At 36.6% G+C, this 16,217-nt stretch overlaps 1 protein-coding gene across 3 annotated transcripts in view; it reads left to right on the top strand.

The window, feature by feature from the left end:
- Positions 1–16,217, top strand: part of CDIN1 (CDAN1 interacting nuclease 1) — a 222,789-nt gene that overhangs the window by 30,991 nt on the left and 175,581 nt on the right. Inside the window, exon 2 of one of the 3 annotated variants that reach the window (XM_084892394.1) lies at positions 5,950–6,054. The exons of 1 other annotated variant lie outside the window; for it this stretch is intronic. In XM_084892394.1, the coding sequence (XP_084748520.1) occupies positions 5,950–6,054 (105 nt within the window). Of the gene's footprint in view, positions 1–5,949; positions 6,055–12,322; positions 12,620–16,217 lie in introns of those variants that run through there. One more of the 3 variants, XM_084892393.1, reaches the window with a different exon arrangement.

Here is a 16,217-nt window from a genome sequence, read left to right as displayed (position 1 = left end):
AGATAAAAATGTGCAAATCAGTGAAAGTGTGTTTTGAAAAATAACTGTATACTTGTAAAGATTTAGGGCCCCATTAACTTGAAATGAAAGAAAACCTTGAACTGAGTTCCATTGCTTTTAAAATGTAATGAGTCAGATATGGTCTGTGAATTGTATTCATTTAGATGAGAAGTGGGAAGAGTCCTTCCCGGTTCCCTGGCCACAGGCTCCAAGCCTAGGAATCTAAGGCCCACGAGGAGGTCTGGCTTCCAAAGCCAGTCTTGCCGCTGTCTTGAAGGCATGGCCCTGGGCAAGTCACTTACCCTTGGAGCTTTAGTTTGTCCGAGTTGATAGCAAGAACACCTTTTTTTTTTCTTTTTTTCTTTTTTTAATATCTATATATTTATTGATTTTAGAGAGGAAGGAAATGGGAGGGAGAGATAGAAACATCAATGATAAGAGAGAATCATTGCCTGGCTGCCCAGTAGTGGGGGTTGAGCCCACATCCTGGGCATGTGCCCTGACTGGGAATCACACTGTGACCTCCTGGTTCATCGGTCAATGCTCAACCACCGCCAGCCAGGCAGGAGCTCCTGCTTTTTGCACAGGGATCCTGTGAAGATGCATGCATGCTGTGTAAAAGCTTTAACAACTGTGTAGTGCCAAGGTAATCCCCTGCCAACCTGGAGGCTGGTGTTTTTGTAAAGCTGGGAAAGGAAACGTTTGACAGTCTGTGGGAGAGAAATGAAATGAGAGCTTCTCTCTAGGTGACCACACCTGGCTCTCTGAGTGTTTAGAATCGGGCATGTACCTTTAGAGGCTACTCTGGCTGACTATGATCTCAGGGTTCTTAAGGCGTGACTACATTGCTAATGTCATTTGGAAGCAACATCTAGGCAACAGTTCACAAACCATAACATGGGGCATTTTCAATCAGTAAGCAGGTATTTGCACTAAAAACAAAGCAAATGGCAACTGCATCAAAGCACAGGGATAATCGCATGTTGAAATGGTATTGGAGTAAAGCAAGGGGCAGGTAGAAAGCCACTTGGAGTTGTGGTGTTGTGGAGAAGCAGCTAATTGCTTGCCCCCCCCTTATTACTTTGCTTCTTTTAAGTGACTTAAGCAAGGTAGACGTTTAAATTGTGCCTTTATAAATCTTTTTCATTTATCCATGTGAAAATTATAAATGTGTGATTGCTCAGGCCTTTATCCAGCCTCAGCTGTGTAGTATATTCTCTCTTTTGGACAGCTAAAAAGATGCTAGCTTTTGTGTCGTTTATCCTGGGAAATAAATGAATAACTTTCTTTCACATCTCTTTTTGCCACACTTCCTTTGATTTGGATTGGTTCATAGATAACTGTGTTGGGGAGGGGGTGGAGAGTGGGTATGTATTTATTTTTACTTTATGTGTAAGGATAATAAGAATATATGAAGTCTAGTTTTTTTCCTGGATTTTACTTTGCATATATTAAGTTACCGGCTCTCGTCAATAGCTACTCGCTCAAGAAGGCTAAGTGTCTCCAGAATTGGTGACCTGTTTTTAAGAGAACGTATAAAATCTTTCTAAATGAAAAATCATTCCAGCAGTGTCTAATATTAGCAATTTTCCTCTGTCTGCTTTTAGAACTTATTGGCCAACCAGGTCAGACATTATTAAAGTTCAAGGGATCCAATGGGAAAAGTAATGGTTTTGTGCTACTATGAATTTTAAATGTTGCCATTTTCCCGTGTTATGGCATCATCTGTGCTACTAAAAATGTATAGAACTTTTAGACCAAATTCAGGGTCAAGGTTACAAGAGTGATGATGTGTCTGACTCATTCTCTTAGAATTATGTTGCCTAAATTATCTGAATACCATTTGGTACCAAGATACTTTTATCAGGTCATTTCAAAGAACTTACTATAAGAAGATTTTTGTTTGTTTCGTCATTACTTGGAAATTTATGCAGACATGATTGGCGAATCTGAACTCAAAGGACATGATAAGTGGTATTTACTCTGCTGAAATAGTAGGGAGTTCTTTGTTTCTGAGAGTAACTGTTTTGTGCTCAGCAAAAGTGTTTTAAACATAAAACTCTTGGGGAGGCTGAGTCTTCTGCAGCATACATTTTGAGAGTGCACTCTCTCCAGCATATGCAGTGTGTCAACAAACAGCTGCTTAGTAAACAGCTGTTGAATTACTGAATAAATGAACTGACCATAGGAGTGGCTTCTAAATATGTAGTCATGTAACACACAGAATGAGTGGATTTAATGAAATGAAGAGAAACTGAGAAGAAGATTTACACAAAATCATGATGGCTCAGTTGAATGAATCCAGGCTTGCCCACTTTTCTTTTGAAATGAAGTGAAATGTCCATGTCTCATAAAATCGATTGCTTTTTAATTTTCTTGCAATTATTATTATTATCTTAGAAGAGGAGGAAAAACGTTTTGTGTTTTGAGAATCAAAACAGTCCATGCCTAAAGATAGTAAATATTATACTTAGGGGATTGTGTCTTGGACTGAAAAATCAGAGAGGCCTTTGCCTTTTAGCAAATGAATAGCAATTTGTTTAATTGCTGGTATCTCTAGCTCTAAATCTGGTTGCTCGCCAATGGTGTTTGGTAAGTAAAATCCATATACTAGTATATAAAAGCCCAGCAACCGGAATAGCAGAATAACTGGTGGCTATGAGGCACCAGGGCAGCCAACCAGCCTGATCCAGCCCCCTATTGGCCAACAACATCCTGATCAGGGGTGGAGTTGGCTGGAAGGGGTGGGGGGTGGGGGCGTAAGTGTTTGGTGACTGGCCTATAGCCTCTCCCTTCAGCAAGCCCGGCCCAATGGGCCCCCATTGGGGCAGATCAGCTGGATCCTACCTATGAACAAATTCATGCACTGGGTCTCTCTCTAGTTCATTATAATAATGATTGGAGAGCCCTCTCAATGAAATAATAGATATCAAGAGTTTAAAATGGCTTGGATATATTAAACAAGAGTTAGGGAAACTGAGATAGCTTTGAAGTAGAGAGTTAACTTTTACTCATATTGTATTGCTGTTAATTGTAATAGCTTTGTTAACGTGACTGTTGAGTTCTCTGGGTCCTAAGGACTTCCTGGAGCAGAATTGCTGTCCTGAAAGAGATAAATTTCTGCCCTGCTTAATCCACAGTTACTTTGGATTTTCTATCCCTTTCAGTTAAATGTACCCCATCTGATATAGAGATAAAGATACTGGGTTTTATCACATTGGACTCTGGACTATGAGGTCCAGTCAGAGCATAAGTGGATCAGACCAAGTTTCTGACCATATTCAGAAGTACCTCAAGGTGGGTGCCTGGGGAGTCATGGAGCTCTTCAGTAAGGTGAGCAGCTTTATAATCCCCAGGGCCTCTACTTTCTTGGTTCTAGATGAGGTCTGACTGAGTCAAAGCTCAGACATGGCTGTCTGGTTTCCCCACAGTGACTTGTTTACATTACCTACCTGGATGCCATAGAGAGAGAGAGAGTTAGGTCAGGGTGAGGTAACTGGCAATACCGTACAAGGAACAGATTGGGGTGCTCTTTTCAAGCACCCTATTTATAGTCTTGCCAAGAACATCTTTTTTCTTGAGGTCATCTACCTCACTATTTATTGAAGTCTTTAAAAACAATAATTGATTGTGATGAACTTTTTGACAGCAAAGGCTGACACTGAATGTTGCTGTTGCTTTTTGTATGGGCAAAATTTCTAGGCCTTAAAAATTAATTAGTAGCGCACACTCTCCTATTTTTTTTTTTTTGTTGTTGTTTTTTTTTTTTTTTGTAAAGCTTAAGCTCACTTGTTATGAGGTACTACTGTGTTGGGAAACCAAAAGTCTTCTTTAGCAATGCCATCACTGTCCTGTTTTCACATGTTTATATACTGTGTTGCCTGTGGGTTGCTGTGTTTTAGTTTTTTCCTTAGAATGGATCTGCTGGGTATGGGGTGTGTGCATATTAAGGAATTGGGGGTGGGGGTGGGGGTTGATGGAGGGTTATTCTTTACTTAAATCATCATTTGAAAGACTGCTCTGTGCAAGGTTATGTGCTAAATGTTGATGATGTATTATAATATAAAATAAAATAAAATAAAAAAAAAGGTAAAAGGAGCCCCTGCCTTAAAGAACTCTGAGACTAATGAAAAGAGCAAATGAAGAAAGGAAGAACACTTCAAATTAAAATTAAACCTGAGTCTTATTTATGGGCTCACTAAATCCAGAAGGCTGAAGGGTTTCACGAACTCCTAGACCAAAGCAATTTTATTGAGAGCCCTTGAAACAGCAGTGCCAGTCTCCAACAGCTAATGCGAAATCCTTCTAGGTATGTTTTTTAATGCTTAAAATTAAGATTATTTATTTATTTATTTAAAGAACACAGGATTCCTCCACTGGTCTTTTGTTTGGTAGTTTTTGGTTGGAAGCCACATGTTTTTCCTCTGGTTTTCTTCTTGAGACATTGTCTAATGGTCAGTATTCTGGCACAGTCAGTTTTAATGTAATTATTGTGGGAATTCCCAGGTATCCTCCCTATTTTCATTCTAAAAACAATTCTGAAGGAGAATATTTGCCTTTGCAGTGGATTTCAATGGAGTCTAACATTGGGCCCGTGAGAGAATAGGGAGAGAAACCATCAGAAAAGGGAAATGAATGTCTGTACGGGGAAATGTAGGCTGTACGATCAAGAGTCTGTCTTCATCTCATTGTCTGGGAAGCAGGTGGCACCCTCTGGGCCATGGGGAGGAGAAGCCCCATCTTAGTCACGGTGGGCCGGGAGCTGGGGGAGCTGGCTCTCAGGACTGAGAGTCACAGAATTGAGCTCTGAGAGACTCTCTGCTTTAGGAGCTGGATGCTTCTGCGCATGTTTTGGTAATTTTTTCTAAGCACACGTTTTCTCATCTGCAAGTAGAAAGCAGTCTTTTCAACTGGTATCCAGTATTGTTTTGCAAATCTAGTGTATATGAAATTATAAGGAATTTTACCTCTTTTATTGTTTTAAAACATTATTTATACAGCAGTTTTGTTGGTCTCCAACTTAGAAGGACAAATTCCTTGATGTAGCTTTGCAAAACTGGAAAGGACAGTATTGATATAATTACAATATTTAGGGAAAGTTTTTCTTCTTAGCACCCCTCCTCTTTCCTCCCCCCAAGGGCTTTTAATAGAATTGCTTTGGTCTCAGAATTCATGATAGACTAAATGAAATCCTTCAGTCTGCTGGATTTAGTGAGACCATAAATTAGTCTCATGGTAAATGTATCTTTCTTTTCCCCTTTTCATTTGACACAATTCATCGAAATGACAACTGCTCATAAGTGGTTAGAATTTTATGTGTGGGAAACTTAGAGGGAAAAACTTTTTAAAGTGGGATGTTTGTTCCTTTTATCATAGTATCATCTGCATTTGGTCTCACCTGCATTTGATCCTTTTCAGGGTGCTTATGCTTAAAAATAGATTTCATTGTGTTCCTTGATGTCTATATCTTGGAACTGAAAGAGTTTATATTCAAAATAGACGTTCCAGTATTTTCACTATCACAGGTAGGGAGTGGGCTTGTGGGAGGGGTGGGGACCATTGGACCTGCCTGTAGACTCCCCTCTCTCCCCTTAACTGGCACAGACTAGGTTGGGAGGAAACCAAAGCAGGTGTTTTGGAGGAGGTGTAGAGTAGAGGAGGCCACTGTGGAGCTCCGTCATGGGGAGCCAGGCCCAGCGATCGGGCTGGCCTCGAGCATGGGGCTTGATCTCCTGGCAGTAACAGATTCTCCAGTATCTGTAATACAAGCAGGGTTTGTAAAGACAATATCCCCATTACATAAAAATCTGGGAATCATATTTTACATCAGCAGTCTTTGGACCGAGTTGGAAGAAATAAGAGGAGCCAGTGTGACAGCAAATAGGACTTAATCTCGGGCACTGAAGTGTTTGGCCAGAGCTATTCACATTCGTCCTTCCTGAGGTTCAGGTTGGACTGGGAGTCATGGGAAGGCTCCAGGAGGAGGTCACACAGCTCCAGGAGGTGCCAGGCAGAGCCTGGTGCTTCTAGCAGGTGCAGCCAGCACATCCCCAGGTGAGTCCTGTCTTGAGATACTTCAGGGCTTGTATCAGGGAAGGCAGCCTTTCTGGCTCCCTCTGATCTGGGGAGGCATTTTGATACTGAGAAGAGAATTTAAGTTTCTTATGTCAAAATCTTTCCAAATCTGTGAGACACAGTTCTTTGGAGCTACTGATGCACTAGGCATGTCCAAATGTGGGGGGAATCAAATGCAATGAAAGCTTCAGTTCTATCGAATAAAGGGAATCTGCCATTGTCTTTTTTGGTTGGGTGGTGTTTTTTAGGAGCATAATGAAATCCAGTCACATTATATAATATCACTTTTATATTTTATATTATATTTTATATTATAAAATATAAAAGTGTATATTTTCTTCTCTGAATTTTTATTTCTTGTTTTGCAAATATGTTTTTGTTGATTTTTAGAGAGAGAAGAAGGGAGAGGAATAGAGAGGTAGAAACATTGATGAGAACATTGATGAGAAACATTAATGATGAGGTAGAAACATCATCGATTTGCTGCCTCCTGCACGGCCCCTTACTGGGGATTTAGCCCACAACCAGGGCATTTGCCCTGACTGGGAATTAAACCAGTGACCTCTTGGTTACTGGGTCGATATTCAACTGCTGAATCACACCACCTGGGCTGAATTTTTATTTCTTACATAAATAATATTAAAATCAGAAAAGAAGAATAAATAAATCACCTGTAACTCTAAACTCTTAGTTTTTTAAACTGTTTTCTTTTATAGACCTTGAAAACATGCTTACTTAAAATGATAATGATAAACATAGTATAAATATAAACATAGTATAAATGTAACTTTGAGCATACTTCACCTCAAATTAGAGCTAAAAATGTACTCATTTACAGCCAGCAGTTGCCCATTAACTTAACTGGGTGATGAATTCAGATCTGTTGAGATGAACTTGAATGGTGAGAAGGTAGAAGCCTTTGTGTGCAGGATCAGGATCCATTCTCTTGGCAGGTGTGGTGGTGGGGCGGGGGTGGTGATCTGCTGCAGGAGGCCCAGTGGTGGAACTCTCAGCACTCTGGGCAGGGAGGTGGCGGTGAATCTGATGGGGTTTGGGCATCGTTCTTGACTATGAGGCTCCGGAGCCTGACTTTATGGTGCTGCAGGAGATGCCAGGGGCTTTCTAAAAGTCTGGAGTCACTTCCCTTTGTGTTGACACTTGATTGAGTGGATTGTTTGCAACTAATAACCTAGTGATGTTGGAATACAAGTTTTTGAAAGTAGTTTTATCACTTGGATGCTAAAATCCAAGTATTATGTAGGGTTTGAGGCCAAACTGCCTATGTTCGCATGCCGGTACATTAATTCGGGTAAGGTACTTCCACCTTTGCCTTAGTTTCTTAAATACTACTACTGCTTCTATTATTACAGTGATGGCAGTTAGGTAAAATAGTACCTGGTACTCAAGGAACTTTCCACCAGTGTTGCTATCTTTGTTGTGGTCATCACCATGATCACCATGACAGTAGTTATTTGTTGAGGGCCTACTTTTTATTAGACTGAAGGACTTCAACAGAAATGGAGAAAAGTCACAAGTTGGATGTTCTGGCAAAAGTCGTGTTGTGCATAAATTTAGTGACTATACTCCATATCTGCTGATCCTCTGGGTTTTCCTTAGGACACACGGAGAAGTAGGGAAGGCATTCACCACCATCTAAGATTGGTTTTATTGGAATGAGTGACATTAAGTGCTGAGATTAACTGCCAAAAGGATTTGATTGTGAATTAAGAATAAAAGGCTGTGGTGAGAGTTAAAATTTTGTGTTTAATAAGAGAAGAGCTTAATGCATTTTAAGGCATTACTTTTGTTGTTTTAATATTCTTAGCATTTATTATTAAAGTGGGGTGGTTGTAGAATAATTATAGCGCAAATGATGATGATGATGTTTTAGAGAAGATTGAAGTTCTACAGTTTTTCAAACTAATGTAATAGGGAAAATATAGTATCTGAAGCTTCAAATAGTTTGACCTCATAAGAACACTACTGAGGCTATATAAAAGCACTACTAAGTATTCAGGAAGTTAGTTTTTTGCCAATTCCTGCATTTCCTTGTTAAATTCTTAAATGAAAAGCATAAGTTTGGCAATTGGAGTTTGGGTGTAGAGGATAAAAGACTCGGAAAGAGTATGAGATTATTAATACTATTATGTTAATAAAACTGAAAAATTATTTGGGAAGAAAACAGTTGAGATGGTAGTCTGATTTTTATAAATTACAACAATTAGAAAGTGATCTGGCCAATCATTTTTACTGTTCTCTTTATAAGGTCTCTGTGGCCTATTAAATTAAGAAAGATTAGGAGGGCAGAACACATATTTTGTATAGAAATGAAGTAAGGAAATATTTTTAAGTGGTTTTGTACTATATTCTAAACTTTTTACTGTGAAAAGGTTGAAAAGTAATTGTGCTTATTAGACATAGACTAGCAGCATTATGGTTGCAGAATTCAGTTAGCCTGTAGATGTTCATTCATTCATTTATGATGATGTAGAGTGGCAGAATGACTTGGTATTATAGCAGGATTTCAACCCTGAGAAAAGAAGATTACTCAGACATTTTTTTTTTTTTTTTTTTGTATTAACAAAGCCAGAAAATATTTGAAATCCAGAGAGGGGGAAGAAATGGACACCAGTGAGTAAGATCAGAATGCTTCAAAAAACTCAGTACGGTATGTGGAATAAGTAAGCTGGTACAGGCACACATTTAGTTCTCTGTGGAAGTTTTTAGAATCTATGTCCCAAGAAAGAGACAGTTAAAAAAGAACTAAAGAGAGAGCTTAACCCATCCCTAAAACTCGAGAATTGGCTGTCTAACTGAGAATATTGAAGACACTAGTGACTAATTATTAGCTCTCAAAGTGTAGCCTACTGTGAAAGGACCTCAGTGTTTAATTCATTTTTGGGCTGCCATAACAGAATACCAGAGATGGATCACTTGAACAATAGACATTTATTTTCCCAGAGGTCTAGAGAGTTTGAGATCAGGCTGCTAGCATAGTCAGGTCCCGGTGAGGGCACTCTTCCGGGCTTGCAGATGGCACCTTCTCACTGTGTCCTCACTTGGCCTTTCCTTGGTGCATGCACTCAGAATGATCTCTTTCTTCTTCTAAAGCAACTAATCCCATCATGAGGGTTCTTCCCTTGTGACCCAGTCTAACCCTGATTACGCCTCAAAGGTCCCTTTTCCAAACACATTGTAATTTGTTACGGCATCTTAGAAAACTAAAATATCTGCCTATAGTAGGATGTTTAATAAATTTTTACTTTTAAGATAAAGTAAAAGTAATTTATTTGGTTTGGCAGACTGTTCTTTTAAGAAAACTGTTTGAGGGAGATCAGAATTGGTAGTGTTTTTAGCTCTGAATGTTACTGTGGCAAAATGAACAATATTATTTGGTGCTATTTTAGGTATAACGCTTTTGCAAAAGAAAAAGCAAATGATACCATAGAGTTGGAAGAAAATTATTATTGGTTAGTGGTAAAAGTTATCTCATCCCGTCCATGGTAATAATATAATGAGTTGTCTACTAAATTACGCTGAACATTGTTTGTTAGAAAAGTGATTTTGTTTTGTCATTTTAATGAAAATGGATAATAATTGTTCTCTAGTGTCTCGTTTTTATATATTTAACCATTTTGACAAGAGCCTTTCTAAAATTAAACGCATTTTAAGGATGAGAAGTATCTCTATTATATTTTCCTTAACATTGGCCACCTTGTTAAGTTTGAAGTTGCTGCAAAGGGGTGGGAGCCTCTATAATCCTCATGACTTATTTGTCTCTTTTTGGGGGGATTACCTGGTTCAAGTCAGATACCTTCTCATAAAAAGACTCTTTCAATACTTGAAGAATTGTGAAGTTGAATATAATATATATAAATATATTTTTAAATAAATTATTCAGCTAAATATCTGGTGGTTCTTTTGTTAAACATCTATGTTCAGTTTTGCATTAAAAGTAAGGTAATTTTTAGCAGTGAAGTAGTTATGGTGTGTGTTACACCATGAGGTGATTATTTAACCTCTATTGGGGAAAGTGGTACCTTATAATCAATGGTGAATGAAAGGAGTTAATTATTTTCCTTCATGTTCTCACCCTGTGGTCTGATTACTTTAAATGCCTAGAAGTCTTAATAAACAATTCAATCACTATAGCTATTGACCTAGAATAGACCTGCTGTTAGGCCCACACAGAAATGTCCAGTGTCAACATGATTACAAGTCATTATTATCAGGACCAAGGCAGTTTCCTGATACACTATACGTACTTGAAAGTTTCAGGGCTGTATGCAGAGAGAAATTTAATCTAAATCTTTGAGATGTGAAATTGATAGAAATCATAGAACTTTTAAGATGAAAATGGATTCTACATTGCTGGATCATATGAGACCTCTATGCTTAATTTTTTGAGGACCAAGCTAATTGTTTTCGAAAGAAGTTGTACCAATTTATAACCCTACCAACAATAAATGAAGGTACCAATTTCTTCACACACACACATACACACACACACACACACACACACACAAAATAAATAAATAAATAAAAAGAAAGAAAATAGATTCTACAATCATGAATCTAGGTACAAATGGTGAAACTGAGTTTTTGAAATATTAAGTGATTTTTCTAATTGGATTTTAACCAGTTAACTGCTATGGTATTTTGAATTTAATTTAAAAGGTCTGCCATGCTATTTTGAATTTCATTAAAAAAGATCTGCCTCTTGTGTCTATAGACACTAATGATGTACAAATGGTTAAGTATCCCAAGAATAAAAATAGTAGTTCTCAAAGGAAGTTCCTTAACAGTACAACTTTTGATGCTCCCTATTGTTTAAAAATAATTATAGAATACATAAAGATGCCTGTCAGAAATTTGTAAGAGAAAACTAGGTTCTGAAGAACTGAAAAATGGTCCTACATCAGATGAAACAACACATTACCTGGAAAAATAATCACTTTCCATATTGTGAGGTCATATTTAAAAATTTTGCATGTATAATAGAAAAAAAACTGACATAGAGGAAAGATTTGATCTCCCATTCATTGCATCTTTGGGTGGTAAGAAGTGGGAAATTGTGGGTTTGGGATCTCTTGGTGATATAACTTATGTTCTAGGATTTTTTGCTTTTGTATTTGTATTTATGGTTTAATTTGTACACATTGGTACAAATTGATACATTATGATTATTAGAATAATAAAACTATTAAAATATGCAATATTCCCACCTGTAGAGATGACCTAACAAACTGTTATTCCAGTTAGCCCTGCTTATAGCACAACTTACTTCTTTTATATATACCTGTACTTGGTATAAAATAATGCTTTTTCATTTCTATGCCCTTTAGTTTTGTTATTTTTAAAATGAAAGGCTTTGACTTGAATAAAAATCCTCTAATATCTCATCTCTTGAAATAGTTCTCTTACTAAAATAACTTCATTTAATAGTGATAGCATGGTATAGGATCCCAAGTCCAATTATTTCCCTAAAGAGTAGAAGTTCTCCAAGTAGAATAAGGAGATTCTAAGAACATTCTAGATTCCAGAAAAAAACATTAATTTATGGTCATGTGGTGAGATTAAAGTATAAAATGCTTGGGGGACTGAAGGTGGGAAAGAGTTGTGGGAGGCTAAAAAGCAGATGCTGAAGCCAGAGTTTCAAGTGCTTTGCCGGTGAGTTTGAACTTCATTGTATGGGTAATAGACACCTCCTGGGATTTTCAAGCCAAGAGGGTAACATAATCTGATGTGTATTTTAGAAGTGTTGGTAAATTGGATTAAAGGGTACAGAGATATGAAGCAAGGGAAGTGAATCAGGACTCTATTTAGTAGTACAGGGGAATAGGAACAAATGTGAAAAACTTTTGATGGTAGAATTAATGAGACTCGGTGACTTTTTAGATGTTTCAGGTATGGGGAGGAAAGAATCAAGAATGACTCAGATTTTTACTCTAGCAGCTGTGTTTATGGAAATGGTTGATTTAATGGAGGTTGGGTATAAAACACTTTGGTGGGAAAGGAAGGTGGTGGTAAATTTGTCTTTAGAATACTTGTGGCCAAATAGGTGAAAAGTACCATAAGTAGTTACAAAACTGAGACTGAATATAAGTAGAGTTGAGGCTGGAAAAGAAAAAAAAAATGTGTGTGTGTGTGTGTGTGTGTGTGTGTGTGTGTGTGTGTGTGTGTGTTCTGGAGTTATGCAAGTTATTGGGAAAATAACAGGGTGTGCTGTCACCCACATGAGCATACAAGATGAAAAGAAAAGAAGGTTGAGGACACCTACCTGGGAAATTTTAGGGGAAGAGTTTAAGCAACCAAGGAGAAAGATAAGTGGTTAACAGAGTAGGAGGAGAGATTAGAAAGTAGTGTTCTGGAATTCATAAGAGGAAAGATTTTCAAGAAAAGGAGGGTAGACAAAGGTGCAAAATGTTTGAACGTGTTCAGGGGATTGCTGTCTTTGGGGTTTGTTGTATAGTATTTATGGAAACAAAGACCTTCAAAGACATTTGGTAATGAAGAGAAATACTGATGGACAGTACTTTGAAAGGTAAGCAGGTTTTAACTTAGGAAGACAGAAGTGTGCTTGGAAATAAATGAGTAATCGCCAGAGGGAGGAAATAATGAAAGACATACTAGCTAATACTCTATGCAGAGTTGGAAGAAAGTTGAATTTTCACCAACAAGGGAAAAGTTGTAAATATCTTTACATACAGGATATTGTTATCTGTTAACTTTCCTTGTGCTTTCTCTCTCTGGTTTTCAATGAAATTACTATAAACCTAATATAAAGATCTCTTATAATCTGATTTATTAAACAAAGAATGAAATCATTGTAGGAAGAAGGAATTGGTGAACATTTTTCTAAAATGTATTTGCTATTTATATGTTGATGAAGTTAGAGGGATTGCTTTAGAGAAAATGACCAGACATCTGGTCTTGGAAGCAAAATTAAGTGTCTGTCACCCAGGCTTCTTAGTCTTTATCTGATTTTCATTATGCTAGTTCTTAAAAGTTAATACATAAATTTAATTAGAAAGGAAAGAAATGTAGGTACTTAAGACTAATTAAATCAGAACACTTATGATAGGGTGAGACTTAGAGCAGAAAAGACTTGAAGACAAATTTATCCCACTCCTCTTTGATTTTTTTCTTATTTTTATTATGAAATATAGCTCACAGAGAGAAAAGAATAGAGAATAATATAATGGACTCTATGAATCCACCTCTGTTTATATTTGTTTCAGATGCTTTTTAAACTTCATAGAAATGAAATATTCAGACACCATTTTACAATCCTTTCTCCTTCAGATATTTATTTATTATTTAAAAGCTCTTTCCCTGATTTCTTTCCTCTTCTTCTTTACTTGTGGTATCTATTGTCTTAAGTTTAGTGCTTATAAGCCTCATGTGTTGTTGTTGTTGTTGTACCCATATATGCACATGAAAGAAAGGTTATTATATTTTGCTGTTTTGTACTCTATTTAAGTGGTATCAATGTATTTAGAATCCTGTAACATGCTTTTATTTATTTTATTTTTTGGTAAATACTATATTTTTTAAATGTATCCATGTTGATATCTGTTAGAATAAGTTCCCTACTTTGATTCAGAACGTATTAACTATTCATGACCATGCATTCTTAATGGATTTTAAGATAAGTTTATCAGTTTCTATCATAAAACTGCGTTGTAAGTTTCATTGGATTTTTATTAACATTATTGATTGATGTATAGAGAGTTTACCATTTTATTTATACTATCTTTCTACCCATGATACTTCTTTGTAAAAATATTTCTACATTTAGTCAGGATCTCTTTTATTCTCTTTAGTAATGTTTTATACTTTTCTATAGAGGTTTTACACTTTTTTGTTAAATATATTTCTAAGAACTTTATGGTATTTATTATTGTGAATGAGATCTATTTTCTATTTCATTTTCTAATTGAATACTATTAACTTTTAAGAATTCTGATTATTTTTATATTATTTTTATTCCAGTTATCTTTATGATATCTTTTACTAGGTTTTATAATTTGCAGATTCTTTAATTTTTTTCCTTTTATATAGAAAGTCATCTCATATACAAATGAGGAGGGTTTTATTTATTCTTGATTCTCTTATTTCTTTTTCTGTTATTTTTGTACTAGGATCTCCAGTTTGCTAGAACCTTCTAGAATAAAATAAATTCCTTTCTCCTTTTTTCTATTATCCAATTAGTGCAATAATTTTCTCCAACTATTTATACATACCACTATCATTGCTCAATATTGCATATTTATTATTGCCATCATGATTTCTTCTTTATGAGTTAGCTAGGAATGTAGTTTTTAATTTCTAAAAATAAGGTTTTGCAGAAATAACTTTTTAATTATTGAATTCTAATTTAATTACCCTTGCATCAGATGTAGTCCAACCAAGTCCTGAGTAGAACTTTTGACAGCTTTATAGGGCTAGAGGACAAGGCTTAAAGATTAGGACCCCCTGAAGGTGGGAGCTCTTTAAATCCCAGGCTTTGATTTGAGGTAGGACCTTAAAAGACTGGGCCCTAGGAGTAAATGTGAACTAAAATAAACAGTCTACATTACTGTATTTCAACTTAAAGTTTACCTCATTGGCCTCCTAAAATTGGACCAAGCTGATTTTGTACTCCTAGTGCTCTCAGAATTAAACTACAAGCCTCTCTGGAGAAAAGCATCATTCTAGTCTTCAAATTATTTATAATTTTTTAAAGTAATATGGCACTATATATATGTATTATTTGCATATTAACCAAATATAAATTTGGCTAATATGCAAAGTGTCCCCTCGGGAGTTCAACTTGGAGACAGGGAGTTTGATCGCTTGCTATGATGTGCGCTGACCACCAGGGGTCGGTGTGGAATGAAGGAAGGCCCTAGCCAGCAGCTGGCAGCCCGGGAAGTGAGGCCCTGGCTGGCAGCTGGAAGGCCCTAATAGTCCCTGATCGCTGGCCAAGCCTAGGGACCCTACCTGTGCACGAATTCTGTGCACCAGGCCTCTAGTACAGTCATAAAAGAAAACATAATAGTGTGAATGAGAGCCAGTAGAATCTGTAAGAAATAGAGTCTATGGAGCTTAGGTATTGGAAGTACTAAACAGAACTTCTATAATTGTTGTTTATTGAAGATGCTTAAAAAAAAAAAAAAAAGATTGAAACATTCTGCAGGGAACTTATTTTAAAAAGAAACATAGAAAATCTATAAGTGAAAAATACAGTAACTGCAATTGGGGGGATTTAACTCAATGGATATGTTATAAAGCAAAACAGAAATTACTGAAGAGAGAATTACCGAACTGGAAGATAGGTCAGAAGAAAATACTCAGAATGGATCATAGAATAACAGAAAGGTGGAGTGTATTAAGAGAGTGTGAAGAATAAAGGATATAGGAGGGAGGGCTAATTGGAGTTTCAGGAGAAGGACAGCAATGTTTGAAAAACAGTGATGAATGGTATCCAGCTACATATTTAATAAGTCCAACAAATTCTAAGTGGGTTTTACTAAATACCACACAATTAAAACTCTAAAAAATAAAAATAAAATATCTTAAAACCAAGTAGAAAAATAAGGCACATTATCATTGAAAAGAACCAGCATTTGACATCACCAACACATCTGCACTGTCGGAATTTTATTTTATTTTTAAATATATTTTATCTATTTTTTACAGAGATGAAGGGAGAGGGATAGAGAGTTAGAAACACTGGTGAGAGGGAAACATCAATCAGCTGCCTCCTGCACACCCCCCACTGGGAATGTGCTCGCAACCAAGGTACATGCCCCTGACCAGAATTGAACCTGGGACCCTTCAGTCCGCAGGCCGACACTCTTATCTATTGATTCAAACCAGTTTCAGCTGCACTGATGGAATTTTAAAGTAGAGTTATTCCAAATGGAAGAATAGAGAAGGTAAGAATGAAGGGCAATGAAATGATACATATGTGGGTAAATCAGAGTGAATAGAAACTGTAAAAACAACAGCAATGCCTTTTGAATTTTAAGATACATACAGAATTAAAACATCAATAATATCCTGTAAGACAGGAGGGATAACTCTACATATAGTGTTGTAAAGCTTTTGTGTTTTCCAGGTAGCACTTAATCCCCAATTACAAATAAATTTTGATA

Source organism: Pipistrellus hanaki (genome assembly GCF_964339955.1).
Source record: "Pipistrellus hanaki genome assembly, chromosome: 1".
NCBI classification, from domain to species: Eukaryota; Metazoa; Chordata; class Mammalia; order Chiroptera; family Vespertilionidae; genus Pipistrellus; species Pipistrellus hanaki.
Note: the sequence above shows the minus strand (reverse complement) of the source record. Positions and strands in the feature narration are given on the sequence as shown.